At 33.6% G+C, this 24,504-nt stretch overlaps 1 protein-coding gene across 7 annotated transcripts in view; it reads left to right on the top strand.

The window, feature by feature from the left end:
* The window catches only part of RALGAPA1 (Ral GTPase activating protein catalytic alpha subunit 1), a 229,977-nt gene that overhangs the window by 164,232 nt on the left and 41,241 nt on the right, over positions 1 to 24,504 (top strand). For all 7 annotated transcript variants that reach the window (XR_896904.2, XM_023522344.1, XM_011376608.2 and 4 more), the window contains 2 exons: positions 10,004 to 10,127; positions 15,787 to 15,942. Coding sequence is in view for 6 of the 7 variants with exons in the window: in XM_023522344.1 (XP_023378112.1) it covers positions 10,004 to 10,127; positions 15,787 to 15,942 (280 nt within the window). In the remaining variant the exon portion in view is untranslated. The remainder of the gene's footprint in view (positions 1 to 10,003; positions 10,128 to 15,786; positions 15,943 to 24,504) is intronic.

Raw genomic sequence — 24,504 nt, forward strand, 5'->3', positions numbered from 1 at the left:
AAAATACCTTATATTTATAACATCCTATATTAAGCTAATAACAGCTTAACATTGGTAACATACAGAAATGTTTTACTTCTTCCCTTTCATTTTAAGTTACTGATGCTACAGTTTACATCTTTTATATTATGTACCAATAACATTATTGTGGTTATGGTTATTTTTTAAACATTCATTTTTTTTTAACTTTTAAACTAAGGTTATAAGTGAATTATGCACCACCATTACAATGGGCTTTTCTTTTTCTTGATGCAAATAATCTCCTTAACTCTTTTCAAAGAAACAGTTTCTCATTTATTATATTCTCTTATATTTTGTTTTCTAACTCATTAATTTCTCTTTTGTTATTTCTTTTCTGTTCATAAGCTTTAAATTGTTTTTTCTTGTCTTAATTTTATTCTTTATTACTTAACAATGAACTAGACTTAGGGTTTAAATTTTTTTTTAGTATAGCTTCTGTCCATCCTTTTAATCTCAGCTTAAACATCATTTTTTTTTTTCCTGAAAAGCCTTTCCCTTTACTATCCCTAATCCTTTACCTTCCTCCCCAGTCTCTGTTTGGTTCTCCTTCCATGTGCTCTCACAGACCCCTGTAACACTTCCCTGTCATAGCATCTATTATACTATATTACTATTATTTTTTATATATTCTTATCGCTTCTTTCCAAAACAGTTGTAATAACTCTCTGAGTAGTCTGTGACTTCTCATATCCTAACTCTTCCCCATAATAATTTATCATTGGTACTATACTAGATGGTCAAGTCCTTGAAGGTAGGAATCTTATCTCTTTTGCTGTCTTATTGTGTGTTCTCAGACCTCTGCTGCTTTACTGAAACTATCCTTCTGAAAGTTAATTATCCCTACCATTAAGTTTAAAGTTTTTTTAGTCTACATCAGCCTATTTATCTAATTAATTAAATTTAAATCACTTGATAGCATTTTTTTAAATTATGGCAGTTTTAGGTTTACAAAATAATTGATTGCAAAGTAGAGAGAGTTCTCACATACTCCATTACCCCTACACATAGTTACCCTTTAATATATATCTTGTGTCATTGTGGTACATTTGTTAAAATTGATGAGCCAATTTTGGCATATTATTAACTGAAGTTCATAGTTTACCTTAGAGTTCATTCTTTGTGTTGTGTACTGTATGAGTTTTGATAAATGTATAATGACATGTATTCACCAGTGTAATATCATATAAAATAGTCTCACTGCCCTAAAGAAACCCTGAGTATTATATACCCTAAAAAATTAATACCTGTCTGTTCTTTCTTTAAAATCTTCCCTGGCTTCTGTAACACTAAAGTTATCTTATTTATTAACTCCTCTAATTCTCTATTCTCAGTTTCCCTTCACTGGATCATCTTCTGCCTCATAGCCCATAACATAGTTATCCCTCTCATTGGGATCTCTCTCATATCTGCTCACCCCCGTTTTTTTTCTGTCCATGTACTCTTATCTCTCAATTCTCAGTCATGATTTTGCAGCCGTCTACTAGAAATTTTTACCTGCCAACTTAATACCATTTCCAGGTCACCATTTCTTTCCCAAATCATATCTTCCTCCTAATTTTCCAAGTTATGTTTAGAAATCCCATTTCAGCCACCCAAACTTTACCATTTTCTTTTTCTTACTCTTAGATTTTCATAATCATTATCAGTTCTTTCTTCTTATCTCTCACCTCTGTCTCCTTTTCCTCATCTCAACCCCTTGATTCATGTCCTTGTTACTTTTTTCCAAGAGAGTTATAACTGTCTAAATAGTGTATAAGCTCTCATCTCCTGACTCTTCCTCTAGACAGTCCTCATCACTAGAATAATCTTTGTAAAGTAAAATTTTGATTTTATTCTTTAGTGACTTCCCAAAGCCTAATCAGACATTTTAGTCTAGAACTCAGACCATAACAGCCAATTTTGCCTATTCATGGTTTCTTTACATTACCTTATGCTTTTCTCCTTCCTGGCTACTGCTAATCTACTTTCGTTCTTACATATACCATGAATATATAGAGAGGACATTTCCCTTAAGGCAGCATAAATTTTTTTTGATACTCTGTATCAAGGGAACATATGACATTTATTTATTTGCTTTTAAAAAAAAAAAAATAAAAAAAAAAAAAAAAGTTTTCCTTCCCCAAAAAAAAGGGGTCAAAAAAAAAACCAATCCAAATAAGGAAGAAAAAGAAAAAAAATTGAACCTCCTAAAGCCAAGAACCTGGAAACCTGATTATTTGTCTGGAGGACTAGGGAGAATAAAAATGAAAAGTTACTTTTTTACACTCTTATCTACCTAGATCATATAAATCCTTTATTTTGTTGACTGAATTAACTGATTCCTATTTCTCATGGTTGAACCACCATAATTTTACATTTTAAATCTCAAAACGGTTTGTATTAGTATTTCCGTTGCAGCGTGGATAATATACAGGTATTCAGAAGTGCTTTATAACTTACAAGATTTCAATTTGAATTTTTCCATAGTATGTTCATAATATTTTCCCAGTACTGCACATATTTTTAAGGCATATTTGTGGTTGCAAATTCACTAATTTTCTTTTCTAATACTTTTCCCTCATTATTCACTTTTGTGGTGCATATTAATCTAATGATAATACACCAAATATTTTAGTAGCAGTAGTTAGTAGAAAAATAAGGAATGGTGAAAGATTAAAACTTGACATAAAAAGGCAGCTGAACTCTGCTTTTACAAATTTTAAGAAGAATATTGATAATATAAAGGCGATTTCTCTTTTACTTTTGCACTTTAAAGATTTATGAGTTTTTTTCTCTGTATGGCACTTATATTGACCTCATCTTTTAGATTTGTATAGCTAAGTGAACATTGCTATGCAGCTCATCCAATTTCACAAATTGTGATTTATGAGTTCTAATTGATAGCCCTTTACCTAGAAAAGTGAAAACACTGAAAAGTTCACTTTCTGCCACTTTCTGGTGGAATTTACACATAGATCATGCTTCCAAGTTAAATTAACAGCTTTATTGAGATGTAATTCACATACCATGCAATTGATTTTATAGTGTACATGTTTTTAGTGCAACTGTCACAACAATCTAACTTTAGCATATTTTAATTACTTCAAAAAGAAACCCTCCTCCATGGCATTGGTGGTATAGAGGTAAGCGGAGCTGCCTTTCAAAAAGAAGCCCCATATCGTTACTGGTCACTCCCCATTACACCTGTCCACCACCCCCAGTGCCCTAGCTCTAGACAATACTAATCTACTTTTTGTCTCTATAGATTTGCCTATTCTGGACATTTAATGTAAAAGAAATCAAACAGTATGTGGTCTTTTCTCATAGGCTTAGCGGCACACTGTTTTCAAAGTTCATCCGTGTCTCAGTACTTCATTTTTTTTATTGCTGAATAATATCTAATTGTATGAATATACTACATATTGTTTATTCATTCATTCATCGGTTGTTGGACATTTGGGTTGGTTTTACTTTTTGGCTGTTAGGAATATTGTTGCTATGAATATTCATGTACAGTTTTTTGTGGACATTTTATAAACTTATAAAGACTTTTATAGTGTTAGACCTTATATTTAGATATATGATCCATTTTTATTTAATTTTTGTTTATGGTGTGCAGTAAGAATCCAACTTCATTCTTTTTTTTTTTTTGTATGTAGATATCCATTTGCCAGCACTATATGTCGAAAAGGTTATTTTTTCCCCATTGAATTGTCTCAGTACCAAAGCAATTGATGATAAATGTAAGGGTTTATTTCTGGACCCAAGATTCTGTTCTATGTAGATCTATATACCTATTTTAATGGCAGTATTGCAGTGCATTGATTCCTGTAGTTTTGTAGGAGGTTTTAAAATTGGGAATTACTTTGTTATCCTTTTTAAGATTTTTGACTGTTGTAGATCTTTTGCATTTTCCTGTGAATTTTAGGATCAGCTTGCTAATTTCTACAAAAAAGGCAGCTGGGATTTTGATAGAGATTGCATTCAGTTTGTAGATCAGTTGGGGAGTATTATCATATTAATAATATTAAGTCTTCTAGTTCATGAATGTGGGTTTTTTTAAAGATCTGTAATTTCTTTCAACAGTGTCTTGTAGTTTTTAGAGTAGAGCAGGTCCTTGAATGATATCATTTTGTTCAATATTGTTTCATTATAACATTGAAGAGCGGGGAAATTATATTCTGTGTGGAGTTTGCACATTCTTCCATGTCTCCATGGGTTTTCTCTAGGTACTCCAGTTTCCTCCCACATCCCAGAGATGTGCACATTAGGTCAATTGGCAAGTCTAAGTTGTCCCAGTATGAATGAGTGTGAGTGGGTGTGTGAGTGCCCCCTGCGATGGAATAGCATTTGTCCAAGTTGGTTCCTGCACTGAGCTGCTGGGGTAGGCTCCAGCCACCTGCAACTCTGAACTATAATAAGCAAGTTGAAAAATAATTATCTTCTTTTTATTAATCTTTCTTAAATGTATGTATAGCTCATTTAATGTTTAATATTAAAAGTGTTTTGGGTTTTCATTTAGAAGTTTGGTGATGTTTTTGTGACTAGAAATATGCAGTAGGAACTTAATTCTTTTTTCTATCAATTAGCCTATGGTAAAAATGGTTTTACTATATATGTTGTTTTGCAAAAGGCACAGTTTCTAAGAACCTAACAGTGACATCAAGAACTTACTGTATAAGTTTTGTACTTTTGTTAACTATATACCTACATACTTTATTATTTTTGTAGCTATTATAGAAAGAATCATCTTATTTTTGTTTTTGTATTGTTCATCGCTAGTTTATAGAAGTACAATTGATTTTTGTATGTTCATATTGTATCCTGAACCCTGTTGAACTCTTTATTAGCTCTAACAGCTTTTTAGTGGATTCCTCAGGATTTTCTATATACAAAATTATCTCATCTGCTAGTGGAATTAGTTTTACTTCTTCCTTTTCAATCACATAACTAATTCAGTCTCTTCTTATTTATCTATTCAGATATTCTGTTTTCTCTGACTTAGTTTTAGTAATTTGTGTCTGTCTAGGAATTTATCCATTTAATCTAATTAATCTCATTTGTTGGCATACAGTTGTTCATAGTATGCCCTTATAATTCTATAAGGTGTTTAGTTCTCTGAGATATGTAGTGATGTTTCTTCTTTCATTCCTGATTTTTGTAATTTGAATCTTCTCTTTTTTTCTTCCTTAGCCTAGCTATAGATTGTCAGTTTTGTTCATCATCTCAAAGAACTTTTCATTGGTTTTTCTCTGTTGTTTTTCTGTTCTACTCTATTTCATTTATTTTCACTCTAACCTTTATTATTTCCTTCTTTCTGCTTGCTTTGAGTTTAGTTCTTCTTTTTCTAGTTACTTAAGGTGGAAGATTTAGTTATTGACGTGAGATCTTTTTCTCTCTTTCAATATAGGCATTTACATCCATAAGTTTCCCAATGAGCACTGCTTTACCTGCATGCCATCTATTTTGGTATGTTATGTTTTTGTTTGCACTCATCTCTAAGTCTTTTATAATTTCTCTTGAAATTTATTCTTTGACCCATCAGTTATTTAGTAATACTTTGATTCATTTGCACATATATGTGAATTTCCCAAATTTTTTTTTATTGATATCGAATTTCTTTCCATTGTAATAAGAAAATATACTTTGCATAATTTTACTCCTTTAAAATTTATTGAGGCTCATTTTATGGCCTACCACATGGTCTGTCTTGAAAGATATCCATGTATGCTTGAGAGAAATGTGTTTTCTGTTACTTTTGGGTAGAATGTTCTATGGATGTCTGTCAGGGCTACTTGGTTTATACTGTTATTCAAGTCTTCTGTTTCCTTGTTGATATTATCTTAGTTGTTTTGTCCATACTGAAAGTGGAGTATTAATGTCTTCAACTGTGATTGTAGAAATTTATACTTCTGCCTTCACTTCTGTCTATTTTTGCTTTATGTATTTTGAAGCTTTTTTGGTGGGTGCATATATATTTTTAATTTTCATATCTTCCTGTTAGATTGACATTTTAACATCATGAAATGTCTCTTTATCGCTAATGACATTTTTTGTTTTAAAGTCTGATATTAGTATACCACTCCAACTCTCTTGGTTACTGTTTGCATGGTATCTTTTTCCGTTTCTTTTACTTTCAACCATATGTGGGTCTTTTTTAAAAATATTTTTTATTTTTCAGTTACAGTTGGCATACAATATTATATTAGTTTTAGGGGCACAACATAGTGATTAGACATTTATATAATTTACCAACCTGACATTATACATAGTTTTTACAATATTATTGACTATATTCCCTATTGACTTTACATCCCCATGACTCTTTGGTAACTACCAATTTGTACTTATTAATTTCTTCCCCTTTTTCTCCCAATCCCCCCAACCCCCATCCCATATGGCAACTCTCAAAATGTTCTCTGTATCTATGAGTTTGTTTCTGTTTTATTTGTTTATTTTCTTTAGATTACACATATAAGTGAAGTCATATGTCATTTGTCTTTGACTTATTCCATTCAGCACAGTACTTTCTAGGTCCCTCAATGTTGTTGTAGATGGCAAGATTTCATTCTTTTTATTTAATTTTATGGCTGAGTAATATTTCATTGTATATGTATACACTCATTCATTCATCTGTGGAAGGACACCCAGGTTGCTTCCATATCTTGGCTGTTGTAGCAATGCTGCAGTGAACATATGGATGCATGTCTCTTCAAAGTAGTATTTTGGGTCTCTTTGGATAAATACCCAGAATTGGGATTACTGGGTCCTTCTTTGTTTCTTGTTGTAGCTTTTGTTTTAAAGTCTGTTTTGTCTGATAAAAGTATTGCTACCCCAGATTTTTTTTCATTTCTACTTTCATGAAATATCTTTTTTCATCCCCTTACTTTCAGTCTGTGTGTGTCTCTTGATCTGAATTGAGTCTCTTGCAGGCAAAGAGACTATGTATCTTATTTTCTTATCCATTAAGCCTATCTTTTGATTGGAGCATTTAATTCTTTTTCATTTGAAGTACTTGTTGATAGATACGTAGTTATTACCATTTTATTATTCATATTTTTAATACATAGTTTATCTTTTTCTTAAAGAAGTCTCTCCAACATTTCCTATAATGCTGGCTTGGTGGTAATGAACTCCTTTAGCGTTTTCTTGTCTGGGAAGCTTTTTATCTGTCCTTCAATTCTAAATGATAGTTTTGCTGTGTAGCATAATCTTGATTGTAGGTCCTTACTTTCCATCACTTTGAATGTTTTGTGCCAGTCCCTTCTGGTATGCAAAGTTTCTGTTGAAAAATTAGCTGACACAGTCTTATGGGAGCTCCGTTGTAGGTAAGTAATTGCTTTTCTCTGGCTGCTTTTAAGTTATTCTCTCTTTGTCTTTAACCTTTGACTTTTTAATTATGCTGTTTCTTGGTGTGGGCTCTTGGGGCTCCTTTTGTTTGGACTCTCTGAGCTTCCTGGGGTTATATGTCACGTATGTTTTTGAATCAAGTGTTGGAGGTCCTGGTTGTTTACTGGGTCATTTGTTTATTTTCTGATGATTTGGCCAAACTAATTCTGCAAAGTCTACTCCCCACAGTGTGCAGCCTCTGAGCTCCATGGTCAAATATTTAAAAAAATTATTTTATATTTTAGCCTGGCTACCAAGGGATCTCCCCTGGGTTGACCTAATCTACTTATTAATCAAATTTGTGTTTTATCCCCCTCAATCAGTTTGATTTTTATTGTTTACTGTGGATGTATGTGTGACTTAGAGGTGGCTATCATGTTCAGAGTGTTTACATTTTTTTTTTTTTTTTTTGCCCCATGTTCACTCAGAGACTAGTAGCTTGAAGGTTTGCTCTCTAATTTCTCAAAAGAGGGTACAGCCTATGGGCATGCACAGTCTACCAGACTGCCAGGGATAACTGGGTTTTGTTTTTAAGTCTTAGCTTCCTAAAAGCTGACCCTGAGTTCAAGCAGAGTACTACTGTTCAACACCAGTGAGGCTTTATCTTGTGGTGATAGATCTGTATAGCTTGGGGATTACTTTCATGTCTGTCCTACATCCCATTCTGATTCCTCCTGTGTGGATACAACATTTTGAATATGTGCAGTCTTTTGACCCCTAGAATTGACTGTGCTCACAAGTGGCTCTTTTAGGCAGTTTCATGTTGGTTCTCTATTAAAACTTCTGGCTGTTTTGCTTATGTCATGATGTTGCTAGCTTCTCTACGGCTTTCCACAACACCCTTAGGCATGAAGTTCTCCAAAATAAATTCTATTCCAAAATAAAATTATTTCCCTCAGATGTAGTTGCTGCTAAGTTCTTGTCCTTATGACCTGCCTTTTACCCTCAGCAGACCTGCCTTTTACCCTGAGCAGAACCCTTCTACCACTATCTAGGGTCAGGGACCAGTTTTTCCTGGAGCAATACCCTCTTTCTATAAGTGGGTCCTTGGGCAGGAATTGAGTGTTTCTTTCTTCTTATCTTGTCCCTCCTGGTGTGAATCCTCTACCCTACTGGTAAACTGAAGTGAGGAAGATTAAGACACAGTTTTGTACCTACAGCTTATGTCTTAAGAGAGGGTATTAGATGAGATAAGAGAGACCTGATTCTCTCAGCCACAGCTGCCTGGCATAGAGCTTCTGTAACATGGAGCTGGGGAGGATGTGATAAACAGCCAGCATGGCCTTTCTCAAGGTGAAACCATATTCCCACACTGGGAACTGGAGGGAAGAGGGGAACCCTTATCTTGGCCTGAGTAGAATGCCCAGGTTAAAGTTTCTGTAATGTACAAGTGAAAGAGTGGGCTAAAGGAGCAGGTTATGGCTCAAATGTCAAAGACTTCTCTGATCTTACCAGATTTAGTAGATTTTCTTGAATAAATGTTTCTCCATTTGTTATATGCCATTACGACAATATCAAGAGACTTTAAATGATTTTTAAAAAATCATTTTAACCAGTTACATTGTTATTTTGCTTTGGAGATAGTTCACTGAGATTCTCATTCTGTAGTTCTGGAAGTACTTCCCCCCAACCGAAATTATATTTTACTGTTTACACTAGATTATTCTAATGATACATTAAATACACCAATAGTTTGACTAAATATTCACCACCTAAAGTGAAATATTGCCATTAGTTAAAGCAGCTAAAATATCTTTGTTCCTGATTTTAAGTTCTGATATTGGAACTCACAATCATGATTTGACAACTTCCTTGATGTATTGGAGAATATGGTTGAGTAAACTTTTGAAATAGCATCAATACTTATTTACCTGTTATTGTTGGATGTGGTTTGTTTTTAATTCTTACATAGTAAATTACTGAAAATATTACTTCTGGTCATAAAACTTATTAGCCCCTGCTTTTGTTAAATTAACTTAGTCCAAATGTAGTGTGCCCTAGTTAGCTTGGAAAGCAAAATTTCATACAAGAAATTTGCTTTCATGAACATTTTTAATTTTAGGGAGAACTAAAAATAAAATGTCCTAAGAACTTGTCAGTTACTCCATAGAGTTTTATAGTATTTGCGTATACATTTCTTATTCTGTATTATAAGTATTTTGAAGAAATGAATCATTTCTCACTCATCTCTGTTCTCCTATTTTTATTTCTATAACAATACGCTGGGATTCAGCCACATTGTATAACATGCTTCATGCATTCACACCTATTGATCTTTCCTGATACTCTTTTTCTTCTTCATCTGTCAGATCTTACTTACCTTCAGTCAAATCAATATTACCTTCTCCTTTAAGTTTCTCTCTGTTTCTCCATCAGAAGTAATCATGCCTTCTTCTGTTCTAATGGCAGCTTTGTAGCTTTCATGATTTTTTGAAATTATAGTTATTTATCTCCCTCTTTAATTTATAGGATTTAATTCATTTTCATCTTTTTATCGTCACATACTTTGTACATAGAACTTAATTATTGGATGGATGGATGGATGGACGGACGGACGGACGGACGGACGGATAAATTAATGGTTAAGTGAATGGTGTGATCTTTTGTTTTGTAGCCGAGAGACACACAAGATCGCAGTATTTTATGTTGCTGAAGGACAAGAAGACAAGCATTCCATTCTCACCAATACTGGAGGAAGTCAGGCATATGAAGATTTTGTAGCTGGCCTTGGTTGGGAGGTACTGTCGTTAAACTATATCAAATACCATTTTATTTTTCTTTGGAAGCAATGGTGATCTTTTTCTTTCTAGCTTAATACAGAAGCATTATTTTAGGAGACTCAGCTTAACAATGGGTTTGTTATTGTTTCTGCCTTATATCTACAAAGATAGTAGCAGTTGGGACTTTGAAAGGGAAGTTCTTGACTGTTTTATGAAACAATATACTCTTAGATAGTATGAAACTCATAGGTTTAGAGATCTGGATTTTCCTCACAGCTCTGACCACTGGACTTGTGGTGTTCAGACTGATATGAATATCTTTAGGTATGTACCAAGGCTTTCCAGGGGGGAATGTTAGCATGATTAGTTTTGAGGAGACTAGTTTCCAGATTCTAAACTTTAGTAAAACTAATGCCTGAGAACCCTTCTGCAGTCTCTTCCCTCTTCTTTTCTATCCTTCAGTTTCGTAAAAGAAAAGCATATTGCTCACTCACCTGAGTCCTTCATTGCCTCAAATTTTGGCACCAAAAAAAGGACAGTTCATTCAAGAGGGCATGTTCCTGAGAGTTTTTGTGAAAGCAAAGCAAGAACTATGGGAAAATACTGCACTTTATGTCATCCTGGCAATCAACTCACGTCAAGGTTCCTGTACTAAATCTGTCTTAGAATTATAACTCAGAAATGGGTTATTCATCACAGAGATTTATATTAATGTTTATTTTAATTGAAAAATGAATTGTCAGACATGTTCTAACAGTGAATTTAATGTGGCTCATTGACTTGTCATTGTTAATAGATTTGACATTATTATCCATCAGAGAAATGCAAAACAAAACCACAGTAAGATACAGCTCATTAGAATGGCTAGAATCAAAAAGTCAGATAGCAGGAGAGAGAAAAAAATGGTGTAGATGATAGAGGCTCTTTTCATCCCTCTGGTGACCAAATCAAAGTTGTGACAGAAACAAGGAGCAGCAGCAAGGAAAAATCACCTGGGATCTAGATGAACGAGCTGTACAACTACAGAGAAATCCAAGAAAGCACCCTGCAATGGCAGAAGGTAGCATGGGGCAAGGATGTGGGGCTGCCCGGTCTCTAGCAGCTGAGTGAGATGGAGTCAGCGGCAGCAGTAGACACCTCTTAAAGGGGACGTGTCTGCGAGTGGATTTTTGCAGTGACAGACCTGCTCGCTCTGAGCACCAATGCTGATTCGGTTGCATGCAGGGGCACCAGGGACTTACATGGAGACAGGGTCGGAGTGAGGGCCAAGGCAAGACTCGCTCGGTACAGAAGTGCCGGCAGTATCCATTGTTCCCTGTTGAGCCCTCCCCACTACCAGTGCACAGGACACAGCACCACCTAGCTGTGATGTCATCAAACTGGATAACAAAGGTCGCTCTCCCAGAGGATTGCCTGAAACCCCGCCTCCCCCAACTTGGGCACCTCCCCCAGCCCCCCGCAACTAAGCCACATCTAGGTGTATCCTCAGCGAGTCAGGTGCTCCTTGCTGAGAATCACACTGGTGGAGGCAGCTGGCGTGGCCTTTTGAGGCAACTATAAGCACAGCATCTGTGGTTTGCTTGCTGAATCTTAACAGGTGGCCCCGGAGGGGTAGAGGCTTGGGCTAAATTTGGCCTGCAGCTGAACCCCTCTCAGGACTGTGCTACTGCACACCTACTTCAAAAATCCACACTAATAAGACCGGGAGACTTTGGAGCTTTGCTTAGTACATAGAAACAGATGCAGAAAGGCAGCCAAAATGGGAAGACAAGCAGAAACCATATGACAGAACAGAACAGAGATCTAGATGTAATGGAGTCAAGTAATCTAACAGAGACAGAGTTCAAAACACTAGTTATAAAGATGCTCAGTGAACTTTTGGGAAATGTAGAGAACTCCAACAAAGAGATAAAAATGGAAATGGAAATTATAAAAGGGAACCAGTCTAACATGGAGAACACATTATCTGAGATGAAAAGTATATTAAATGGAATAAACAAAGGAATAAAGTGAATAAAGAAGAGGATCATATGCCCTATCTAGAGTACAGTTTCTTGCCACTCAGTCAGAATGGCAAGAAAAAAGATGCCAAGACTATAAAAATAATTTAAGGAGGATATGGGGCACTATTAAGGCTCCAAATATTCATCTGATCAGCGTAACTGAAGAAAATCAAGATGTTGAACAGTTGTTTGAAGAAATAATGATAGAAAACTTCCCTAATCTGGTGAAGGAAATGGACATAAAACCCCAGGAAGCTCAGAGAATTCCAAAAATCAGAGATCCAAAGAGGCCCACACCAAGACACATCATAATTAAAATGCCAAAGGTTAAATACAAAAAAAAGGAATATTAAAAGCAGCAAGAGAAAAACAAATAATTACATACAAGGGAACACCCATACAACTGGCAGCTGATTTCTCAAAAGAAACTAGGCAGGACAGAAGAGCTTGGCAAAACATATTCGACAGGATGAAGACCCAGGATCTGCAACCAAGAATAATTTATCTAGCAAAGCTGTCATTTAGAGTTGAAGGACAGATAAAGAGCTTCCCAGACAAATAATAAACGAAAGGAATTTATCACCACCAAGCCAGAATTACAGGAAATGTTGGAGGGACTTCTTTAAGAAGAAAAAACATGTATCAAAAACAGGAATAAAGAATGGTAATAACTACAATCCTTTCAATAAGTACCTTAAATGGAAAAAAATTAAGTGCTCCAACCAAAAGATAGAGTGGCTGAAAAGATAAGAAAACAAGACTCCTACATATGAAAAGGAAGAGAATGGAAAAAGATACTGCTTTGATGAACCTAAAAGGTATTTAAGTCAGACAGAGAAAGATAAACACTATATGATTTCACTTATATGCAGAATTTAAGGAATAAAAAGAACAACTAATCAAAAATAGACTCACAAATATAGTGGACAATTTGGTGACAGACAGGGGAGGGGAGTTTGCGGGGCTGGGAGATGGGGTGAAGGGTTAAAGAAGTACAAATTAGTAGCTGACGGATGGTCACGGGGATGGAGAGCACAGCATAGGGAATGAAATTAGCATTACTACATGGGCTAGGTGGAGGGTCAGGAGAGGGAGGGAGCAATTGGGGGATCATTTTACTAACTATATAGATGTCTAACCAATGTACTGTATACTTAAAACTAAATAAAATTTTAAAAATAAATTAAAAAAATTTTTTTAAAAGTCAGCAGTAATAACTTTAGGCTAGAATTTGGAGCAATCATGAACAATCTGGCAGCTCATCAAACAGTAAAACATTGAATTAACATATTACAAGAACTTCAACCCTTAAGTGTATGTATGTATATATATATACCCAAGAGAAATGAAAGTGTATGTCCACACAAAAACTTATACATGAATGTTATAACAGCATTATTCATAATAGCCAAAAGGTGGAAACACCCAATTGTCCTCAGTGGATGAACGGATAAACAAACTGGTATAAAACAATATTATTCAGCCATAAAAAAATAAAGTACTGACATCTGCTACAGTGTGGATATACTTTGAAAACATTTTGCTAAATGAAAGAAACTAGTGACAAAGACTATGTATTACGGTCTGTTTATATGAAACATCACTATAAGAAGTAGACTGTTAGTTGCTTAGGGCTGGTCAGAGGGATGAGGGAAGATTGGGGTGACAGCTAAAGGGTACAGTGCTTCTTTTTGAAATGATAAAAATGTTCTAAAACTGTGGTGATAATTGCAGTTATCTGTGAATATATTAAAATCCATTAAGTTGTACAATGGGAACTTCCACTTCTCAGAGAATCAAGTAGACATACTTGATAGGGACATACTTGTCCCTATTCTTCACACTAAGGACAACAGAAACCCTGAACATTACATTTAAAACAAACCTAAGAAGACTGAAAGTTAGAAGGCAGACCAGCTAGGGACTTTAGGACCAAGGAATGACATGATGATGAGTTCTTAGGGTTTTCTTTTTGCCTTATGTATTCCAAACTTGGAACTGAAGAAACCAGCAACCTAGAAACATCAATATGCACAGATTTAAAAAAAAAAAAAAAAAAACACTCTTTCCAGCCAAAAGACCGGGAAAAGAGCAACCTGAAAAAAACAAAAGAACATTTAGACAGTAACTGCTCTACACCGGCCAAACACCACAGAAAATACTGTGACCACCCCATCCCAACCCCTGACAGTAAAAGTTGAGTAGGGAGCCTAGACTTCTACCCTCACGAGACTGTAATGAGGTATCCCCAACACCATACCAGAGCAGAATCAGATAGTGTTAGAGAAAGCCAAGTGTTAAGTCAAATATTCATCTTTGCTGGTAACAAGTTCCCTACCCCACCCAGCAGTAATGAGGTGCTCCTACCCCTATCCACTGGAGTAGTTCAGAGGAGGCCTAGAGGAGAATTAGGCCTTTTACTATTACTCGGCAGTAATGTTCAGTATGTCACTGGACACCACATAGGAAGCCAGAACTACTGCCTCCACCTAGAAGTAAAAAAGGATCTCCCCTCCCCAGGTGTCAACAGAGGATTAAGGAGGAACCTGTACTTCTACCTGTACCTGGCCCTAATGGGGTAGTACCACCCCTGCTTCTCTGATGGAGCTGTCACAAAACAGGAGGTTTAAATAAGATTCATAGTCTTATAACATATGACAACATCCAGGCTTTGGTCAGAAATTGTAACAAGAACCAGAAGGGTCTCAAACTGAATGAAAAGATAATAGATGCCAACACAGATGACAGAGATTTTAAAGTGACCATAATACAAATGCAATTAGGAACACAGTTGAAACAAAATGAAAAATAGAAAGTCTGAGCAAAAAACAAGATACAAAGAAAAGCTAAATGGAAATTTTATAACTGAAGGATATGTTTTGTTCACATGATACAGAGACTTGTTTTTATAATTCTCCACTTTATCAGATATTCAAATTTTGTTATTTAAAAACATGAATAAGTGATTTCTCTGAGAGGAGAGATATAAGCAATGTTTAACTTTTTTCTTTTTATTATTTCTTTAATTTTCTACAATGAAGTCAAGTTGCTAGCTTCCGTGCTTCACACAAGTCCAGGGAACATCATCCAATGCAACGACCCTGATATGTATTGTATTTATAATTAGGAAAAAAGATATTTAAAAACCTTTGCACAAATTAATTTGTAGTTTTTTAGTGCATTTCAAGCATAGTTAAGTTCTGCATTTTGATATTTTCTGGGCTATGATAGGTACTAATAATTAGGAAGGCAGTTTTGATGAATAAATATGACACACAATCATTTTATGTAAGTAATATTACTCTTTTAACTTTTCCTGAAATCATTTCCAGTCTTATTTTTTGCCACTTGATTTTTGTTCTCTGGACTTGGTGTACCCCCCAGCCTTTACAATTTACCATTAAAACCTAGTAGCCTAACTAAAGATGCATAGTGCACAGCAGTTTTCTTTTCTAATTAACTCATTAATTCGGGATTCTCAAATACTTAAGGAAAAATACTGGTGTGAACAGAGCAGCTCTAACTAATAATTCTGGATCAAGCATTGGTCAGTAACATACAAAAGACTTTTGTTCCCCATGTTTTTGCAAAGTGAAAAATTTGAGTCCTTTTCAATAGGAAGTTTTGAATTTTGTTTAGTCAATTAATATTATGTGTCTCTTCATTGCTTCTAGGTAAATCTTACAAACCATTGTGGTTTCATGGGAGGACTACAGAAAAACAAAAGCACTGGATTGACCACACCATATTTTGCTACCTCTACAGTAGAAGTAATATTTCATGTATCAACAAGAATGCCTTCTGATTCTGATGATTCTTTGACCAAAAAAGTAAGTATTGAGAGAAAAATGTTCAATTAAAATCCTCGTATTTAAGAAAATCAATTAGTCTTTAATTGATCAAGCAGTAATTCTGAGTACTATACTCTTCACCCAATATCATCTGCAGAAATGATTGTTACAGAGCAAACTGTTTTTTCTTAATGATGTAATTGAAGGTTATAGTCTTAACAGTATTTGCGTTCAAGAAAATGGAGCTATGACAAATTAAAAACTTGTATATATATTCAGATTGGTGAAATTTGTACGTGGATAGATATGTTTATATTTATTGATAGAGGGGGAAAATGTCAATTATTACAAAACACTTAAAATATAACATGCTTTATCATAAGTTTTAAAACTAATATAGCCAATAAAATAAGCCTAATTTATAAGAGATACAGTGGAGTGGTTTGGATGGCCTACATCTTTTAAAACCTATACCACCATTTTCCTGTAGCTGGCACCATCATTCAAAAATCATTCTAGTGACCACAGAGATACCTCAGAGTACAGTTGTGTTTCAATCTATGCTTGGTATTGTTAGAGAGAAACATTTTTAAAAGTAAAACCTTTCAGACATTTCTTTGCCTTTTCTTCCTCCTCCTCCTCTTCTTCCTCTATTTATTCAAAACTACTGCTGAATGTAACCAACTTAATATCATAGGTCATTTTACTTGATATTCTGTTGCTTGATATCAAAGCTCTTCACACTTCATTAATAAGCTATGAAAACTGTTCTCTCACACTTTTGAAAAGGAACTTCAGAACTCACAAATATTTCATAAGAATTATTTAATATCCTTGATGCCTTTTGTTTACATTTTAGAATATTGTTGGAAAATTCCTACTAAATGAATAATGATTAGTAAAACTAATATATGGATGCTGATTAAATTGGAATAAGCACTAAAGGTGGAGGTAGTTGATAATTGTAGGAAAGCATGTTCAGTAACAGGTTTCCTATAGAATTTCTTTGCATGTAGTTTTTAGAGGTACAAAATGAGCCTTGAATACTGACAAGAAAAAAGTGAAGAGATGGATTGAAGTAAAACTTCATTAAAACTTTAATTAAGCTCCCGTTCCTTCAACTCATTTTAAATCTCTGAAAATAAGCCGTACCCAAATTAAAGACAATTATGAGTATAGTGCAAAAAGATAAATAATTTTAATCATTAACTTGGCAGTGACTCATATTTATCATTATCATTTTCATAGCTCCATGGATACAACTTTTAAACCCCAGAGCAGAATCTAAAATTAATAGTATCTTAGATTGCAAACATAAGAGCAGAACAAAGTATATCATTTTTTGTTAAAACTTTTTTTTAAAAAAAGATTACGTCTGTATATTTTTACTTCACTGTATTAAACCTGATAATTATATGGTACTTGAACTTTTGTTCCTGCAACCTTTGTAGAAATGTCAAATGAATAAGATTTCTTATTTCCTTCAAAACATTCACAAGGATTTGTCCTTAATTATTTAAGAAGAATCTGAAATGGATGTTTAACAATACATTACCATAACAAAATTAATTTTGTAAATGATAATACTATTTAAGAATTGTTAAATGGTTGAGTTCTTATTAAAATTACACATTTAAATGGTGACATTTTTTAAGTAGTGGATTTATTACAGAAATTTGAGAGATAAAACCTTGGACACTAATAGTTTCATATTTTTTTTTATTGTAAAGTATGTATACAACATGAAATTTACCCTTAACCATTTTTAAATGTACAGTTCATTGGCATGAAGTCTATTTACAGTGTTATACAACCATCACAGGCATCCATTTCCAGAACTTTCTTATATTCATCTAGTTCAAAATACTTAATTTTCTTTTGAGAATTCTTTGACCCATATGTTATTTAGAAGTGTGTTGTTTAATCTCCAAGCATTTTGAAATTCAAAATGTCACTGCTTTCACATATATAGTACCTACCAGGTAATAGTGAAACCTCTCAAAATTGTAAACAATGTGAAATAAAGCAATGTTACTTTGGAAGGTATAGTTTTCTTGAGTAGTAATTTAAATCACTTTAAGTAAAATCTTTTCTATCAAGATTGGGACTTAATTGAAACATTTCACTTAATTCAGTAGAAAGGAAAATTTTACCTGGTCTCAGAATTCAGTATAACTCTTCTAAAGCTTCTTTTTATAGAAATCAAAAATACTTAACATTTATTTCTCCGTATAATGAGTTTTCCTTTTCCCCATTCTCTATGGCTCTTGCCCTTAATCTGCTCCTTAGAGTCCTAGTATGTCAGATTTTTCTAAGTAACAGGCTTATATTTTAGCCCTATTATAGTACCAATTTCTTTTTAATAAAAGGTTAAATGTTTAAACTTAATCATAGAAACCAGTTGTCTCATACCAGTTCTCCTTAATAAAAAATCACTTTCTGTATTGGCATTTTTTCTCCTGAATTTAATAAATTCCACATTAGTGGTAATAAGTTGAGGCCTAGAACATGTGTCCTATTACAAATGAACAATTGGATATCATTAGGTTGTCCCCCTTTCCTTTGTACATATATCTTTAGTGTGTTAATCCATTCAGTAGACACATTAATGAGCACTGGTTGAAGTGTAATATTGGAGGATAGAAGGCTCGTTGACCTCAGCATGGAGTTTAATACCTCTAATTAAATTAGATAGTCGACAGTCAGTATAAAGAAATAGCCATGCCTCTGGCAAGCAAGAATTATTTATGACTCTGGTTCTTTGTTTTAGACTTGAATGGAGAAAATCATTTATATTTATTTTATAGAAACTAATTTTAGTTCTCACTTTTTATTTAAAATATCGTGTGATGGTTTTATAAATTATTTTTAAGCATTTTATTTTCTCAGAATGAGAGGTAAATATCCTTGAAGCTGTTTAATTGTTACGTTTTATTTCTTGTAATGGGAAACTTTTTCAAAGCTTAAGACAGTTGCAGCAGTTTTTACAACATAGACTATACTTTTTGAACAAATTAACCAAGCATTCAGTCTAACAAAGTAGTCTCTCTTAGATATATTATGCCACCTTATCAAAAATCCTGAATATAACCATAGTCCAAGCCATCTGTTCTATAAATTATCTCTACCTGAGGAAGATTAATAGAAAATGGTTAAAAATAATTTCCACTTAACTGAGATTATTCACCTCTAAAAATCAAAAGTGCTACAGCATTGGTATAAAGTGTTCACAGGAGCTTGTCTCATTTCCTCTGTCTCCTTGTTCTAGCCACTTGCTGATACTCTGCTTCATAGGTAGCTGAATCATCCTTTTAGGAGTTTGATGAAGATCAAGTTGAGATAATTGTAACATACTTAGTTGGACTCTCTAGTTTATCTATCATTTCCTGGACCCCCCAAAAGAGGAGAAAGAAGCCTGTTATTGCTAAGTCAGTTTCCTCTGAAATACTGTTAGTGTAATGGACAGCATTTAATACTCTTTTGAAATTTGGTCACAGTAGTTTCACAAATAAATGAGCTTTATAGACCTGTTGGGTCTAGCTTTAATTTTAAATCTATTTTTCTTTATTTTATTTAGAAATAAAAATTGCAATATACTTTGCTTTCCAAAGAACTGTATGCTAATTATAGTCTAGAAAATGAATTCAAAACCAATTTAAGGAATAACAAAATTTTCATTATTTCAGTAAAAGTGTAGTTAATATAATAGTTAATAAATGCTATGGAATTATATTCATAATTTCAGTCCCAAATATAACAACCTTACATAAAATAATTATTTTTTAATATCATAGACTCTACCCTTAACCCCAATTTCTATAAATATAATCCTGATGACAAGAATAGAGGATAGAGAAACCAGAAAATGTAAATGGTTCAGAGTAAATTTATCTCACCACTGTGAATGATATAGCAATGACTTCTCCTTGCATGTAGAATAAAATTTGAATTCTTCACTGTGGCCTTCAGTGCCCTGTATGACTTGGCCACCTGCCTGCCTACCTCTCTGATCTCATCTTCTGTCACTTTCTTTTCATTTGCCACAATCTGGCTTCAGTGGATCTCATTCTAACCTGCCAGCATGTCAAGCTTATTCCCATCTCAATAGCTGTGCACTTACTGTTCTATTTGAAATGCTCTTTCTTCACATCAATCAGGCTTTCTCATTTTCATTTTTCTAATCTCAGCCTCATATGACAATTCCTCAGAGAGAGCTTTCCAGACCATCCTAGTTAAAGAAGGTTCCTTCACCCAGTAACACTATCACATTACCCTGTTTTTATTTTCTTTAAAACACTTCTCACCATCAAAATGGCATATTTAGATGAGAGCCATAATTACAGATAATTCTGGTTTTATGCTATGTACTATGTAATGATAGAAAAAAGTTTGCCAAGTACTATGATTTATCTTTTCAATAGTCAGCAGTATTGAGTGCCCACTCTGCTAAGGTATCATAAACTAGATGTTGTGCCTATTGCTTCAAGAAGCTTTTCTTAATTTATTAAAAATGAATGATACAGAGAAGAAATGAACATATGAAAACATGATTGACTATACGAATGTGTACAAAAGTATATTTTTTCACATTTGAGGAGTATATGATGCTGTATTTTTGCTATATATGAGTATCTAGAAGATGGGGGAAAGCATGAGGGCTTGAGGCAGTGAGTATTACTCAGTTTCAGTTTATGCGTGTATACCACTATCTCCTGAAGTAACTTAATTAGCTTCTCTCCGTTCTTCAGGTACCATTACAGATGAGTTTTTCTTGTTACTTGCATTTGGGGAAGTGTATTTAGAGCATTATCTAAATCATTAATTATTCATTTATTGCTTAGTTACTTTATTCTCTTCCACTGGACTTGAAGCTTTGTGAGAGCAGAGACTATGTTTATCCTCACTGTTGTATCTGCAATAGCTAGCACAGCGCATTTACTCAGCTCTCATCATTTTCTGATTGAAAGAAAATGGATAAGAAGGAAGAATAGAAGGAAGAGAGAAGGCCTTTTAGGACCTCATAAACTAGTCCAGGTGTACAGGATGAGTGGCATCTGAACCAGGGCAACAATAGAGGAAATAGGAAGGCAAGTACAAAAAAGGAATATGATACTTTTTTTAAAAAAAATGAAGAGCTCGTTAGAGATACAGTAGGAAAAACAGTAATTGAAGACTTTCAGATTTTAACTTTGAGTAATTATAATTAGTCATTAGATGCTTTTAACTGAAATGGGGAAGTCATAGAATAAGCTGACTTTGTGAAAGAGACAATAAAGTTACTTTACGTGAATTCTAGTCTTCAGCTCCAATTGAATGATATTTTATGGCACAGAGGAAATCTAGAATTGACTCTGGAATTTCTGCTGATAATCATGAAAAATGAGAATACTGCCATAAGATAGGCAAATATCTGATTTCCATAAAAAGACATTGAGCACACCACCAACTACAAAAATTACTAACATTCATGAGCTCCATGTCAATGCCTGGCAAAATAGGATTATTAAACAGATGGTTTGTGAGCACTTAGGTAATGAAGTAGTGATCATTAGGAGCCACCATGAGTTCACCATAACAAATCACATCAAAGTAACTTAATTTGTTTTAATAGGATTACTAGATCAGGGAAGGCCATAGACAGTATAAAGCATTTAACTAAGGTATTTGTTGTAGACAAGTTGAAGAAATGTTGTCTTAATAATAGTTTAGTTAGTATACTTATAACTAGTTTTTATAACCTTATCTAGAGACATAAATTAATTATTTAATAAGAGACAATATAGGGAAGTGGTAAAAAGTATGGTTTCTGGAACTAGTCTGCCTGGATTTCAATTCTGGCTCAGACACTTACTAGTTATGTGACCTTAGGCAAGTTGCTTTACCTTTTTAAGCTTCAATTCCTCACTTGTAAAAACAGAGGTAAAAATAATTATATTTACTTTGTGGCGTTGTAAAAATTATCACAAAGCACTTAGAATAGTAAACATTTAATAAATATGGATTTTTTTTTTTTTAACCAGGAGAAACATGTGTAATGACTTGCTATAAGGTTCTTCTTACCCAAAACTGTCACATTTGACATTGTTATCCAAAATCTAAATGAAGACACAAGACTTCGAATTTAAGGATAACCCAAATCTGGGAGAGAGGCAACACAATGAATAGCAGAATCAGGCTAAAAAAAAGACCTTGATAGCAAGGTAAAATTTAATAAGAATAAATATGAACTCCCCTCATTAGTTCTAGCAGTCAGTTGTACCTGCTTAAAAGAACTTTGTGAGGAAAAGACTTAAGGATTGAAATTGACAGCAATTTCTATTTGAGCCAACATGTAAAAATTTAGAAAATAATTTCATGAACAGAATAAGTAGTAGTGTTCCCACTAGGGGCTGATTGTATTAGAACACATATTAATTCTAGACACTACAGTTTAATATAAACATCGATGAACTGAGGTGATATTCCAGGATAGTAAATAGGTTTATAAACTATAAGAGGAGGAACTAAGGACACTTTTAACCTGGAAAAGCGGAAATATATTTTAAACTGATCTTCAGATATCTGAAAAGATAATACATAGAATGTAAGTTGGATTTATTTGTTAAGCCTCATTTTGGAAGAACTAGCTTTAAGAAGGCAGATTCTAGCTTAGTATGAAGAATGTTCTAACAATGGTAGCTCTTTAAAAATAAATGGGCTGATTTGTCGATTTGTAAGATTCCTAACCTTAAATGTATTCGCGAAGAGACAGGATTACTTGTCAGAAATATTGCAGTGGGAGTTCCTGAATTAGGTGGAAAATTAGAGCTTTAAGGTCTCTTTCAGTGCTAATATTTTATAATGGTTTGAGGACTTTGATTCTACACGTGTTGAATTTCATTTAACTGCTTTATCTTCATAAATTGATAATGGTAATCAGCAGCCTATGTACCTTGAATTCCAAAATAATTTCAGCAGCAGTAGAAAGAGAATTTGGAAGAGCAGTTGGTTGCTAGTGATTTTAACAGACCTATCCCATGTGCAGAAGTCTTGTGTTCTATTTTAGAAGTGATTGGCATCTGGATACAAAAACAGAGGTAGGAATTCCTTTGAATGTTTTCAGAGTATAGGAAAACCTGCTGAGTATATGTAGGACACAATCTTATAAGTCCTTAAGAAATAAAGAATAAGTAAAATAAATATAAAATATTATATAAATTTTTATGTCAAATACACTTCTGAAATTTCTCTTAACTGTTAACAACCCAAAATTGATTTTTTCAGTATCTTTCAAAAATTTCTAAGATACATAGCAATGATTAGCAATTTCTCAATTTGTGTTTAATCATTATATAGCAGGTTTTAAAGACAAAGATATAAAAACATGGCTCATCATGATAGCATGTAATAATTATTAGCATTCGAATATAAATAATAAGGGATGTGTTCTTGAAGCTTTTCCCTTAAAATGCTTGTACATGTTTAGAATGGCTTTGTTATAGACATGGTTCTGTGCCACAAATATCTTCATTACAACATCTCGGTTGAAATGTATTGTTCTTTTCCATTAAACTTCTATAACAGACTTTTAATACTCTGTGGTAGATATTTGAAGATAAGCCTTGATTATAATATAAAACTACAGTTGCCCTTTTCTCTTGTTTTTTTAGATAAGTGGGCACTAGAAATTATAGATAGCTTTGGCAAGAGTTCAAGGGTTAATGTAGCAGATAAATAAAAGGAATTTTCTGTAAATTGAGACCTGCATTATTTCAGTTGTCCTGTCTTACCTAACCTAACTCATTTAATTTTAAAAAGTAAATACTTAAATTCTTCCTGACAGTGTGCTCAGCTTTTACTATCGTTTATTACTTCAATTATACTTGATATCACTTAGAACAATCTGCCATTTAGAAATCTCAGTATAGCCTGGAGCTTAGTATTAGATCTGGCTGCTATTGTAACATGTACAGCATATGACATTAATGTATCAAAATTAGATTGGATCATCCCTCCTGGTTAAATTTATTTCACATTTCTTTTGTATTCAGTTAACATAAACCTATTAGGGAAGCTGACACATGGGGATGGCTGTATAGGAAGGATATTTTTAAAGTATTTTGATTAAAAAATGAAATTATAAAATCATGGCTTTTCTGAGTTGTGTAATCTTTTTTGGTTTTTAAAGATGTCATAAAGCCCAAGTCCTGCATTTATATCATTCAGGTGTGCATGATATAAATAATTAGAATTAAAACTTAAATAATATTTTGATATTTGAGTCTTACCATCATGTATTTAGAGCAATAAGCACATTTATGGTTTCCAAAAAGAAAGAAGAATTAACTTAATCTACTTAATCCTAAAAAGAAAATCTTCTTTAAAAGAAAATAAAAACCTTTATATTACATTTTTTAAATAATAGATTCTCATCTATAGATTTAGCTGGGCACTGTCTTTAAAGTAATACCTGCCTGTATCTTACGGTCCATCAGAGTATATGAGAAGGCATTTCTTGCTTAGGAATACAAATTTTAAAGTTCAGGAATTTACCTTGTATTCTCAAATACTTAATGATATTCATATTGATTAGAATTTTCCAAAGAGATCAATGTTGGAGAC

Source organism: Pteropus vampyrus, unplaced genomic scaffold, assembly GCF_000151845.1.
Source record: "Pteropus vampyrus isolate Shadow unplaced genomic scaffold, Pvam_2.0 Scaffold10, whole genome shotgun sequence".
NCBI classification, from domain to species: domain Eukaryota; kingdom Metazoa; phylum Chordata; class Mammalia; order Chiroptera; family Pteropodidae; genus Pteropus; species Pteropus vampyrus.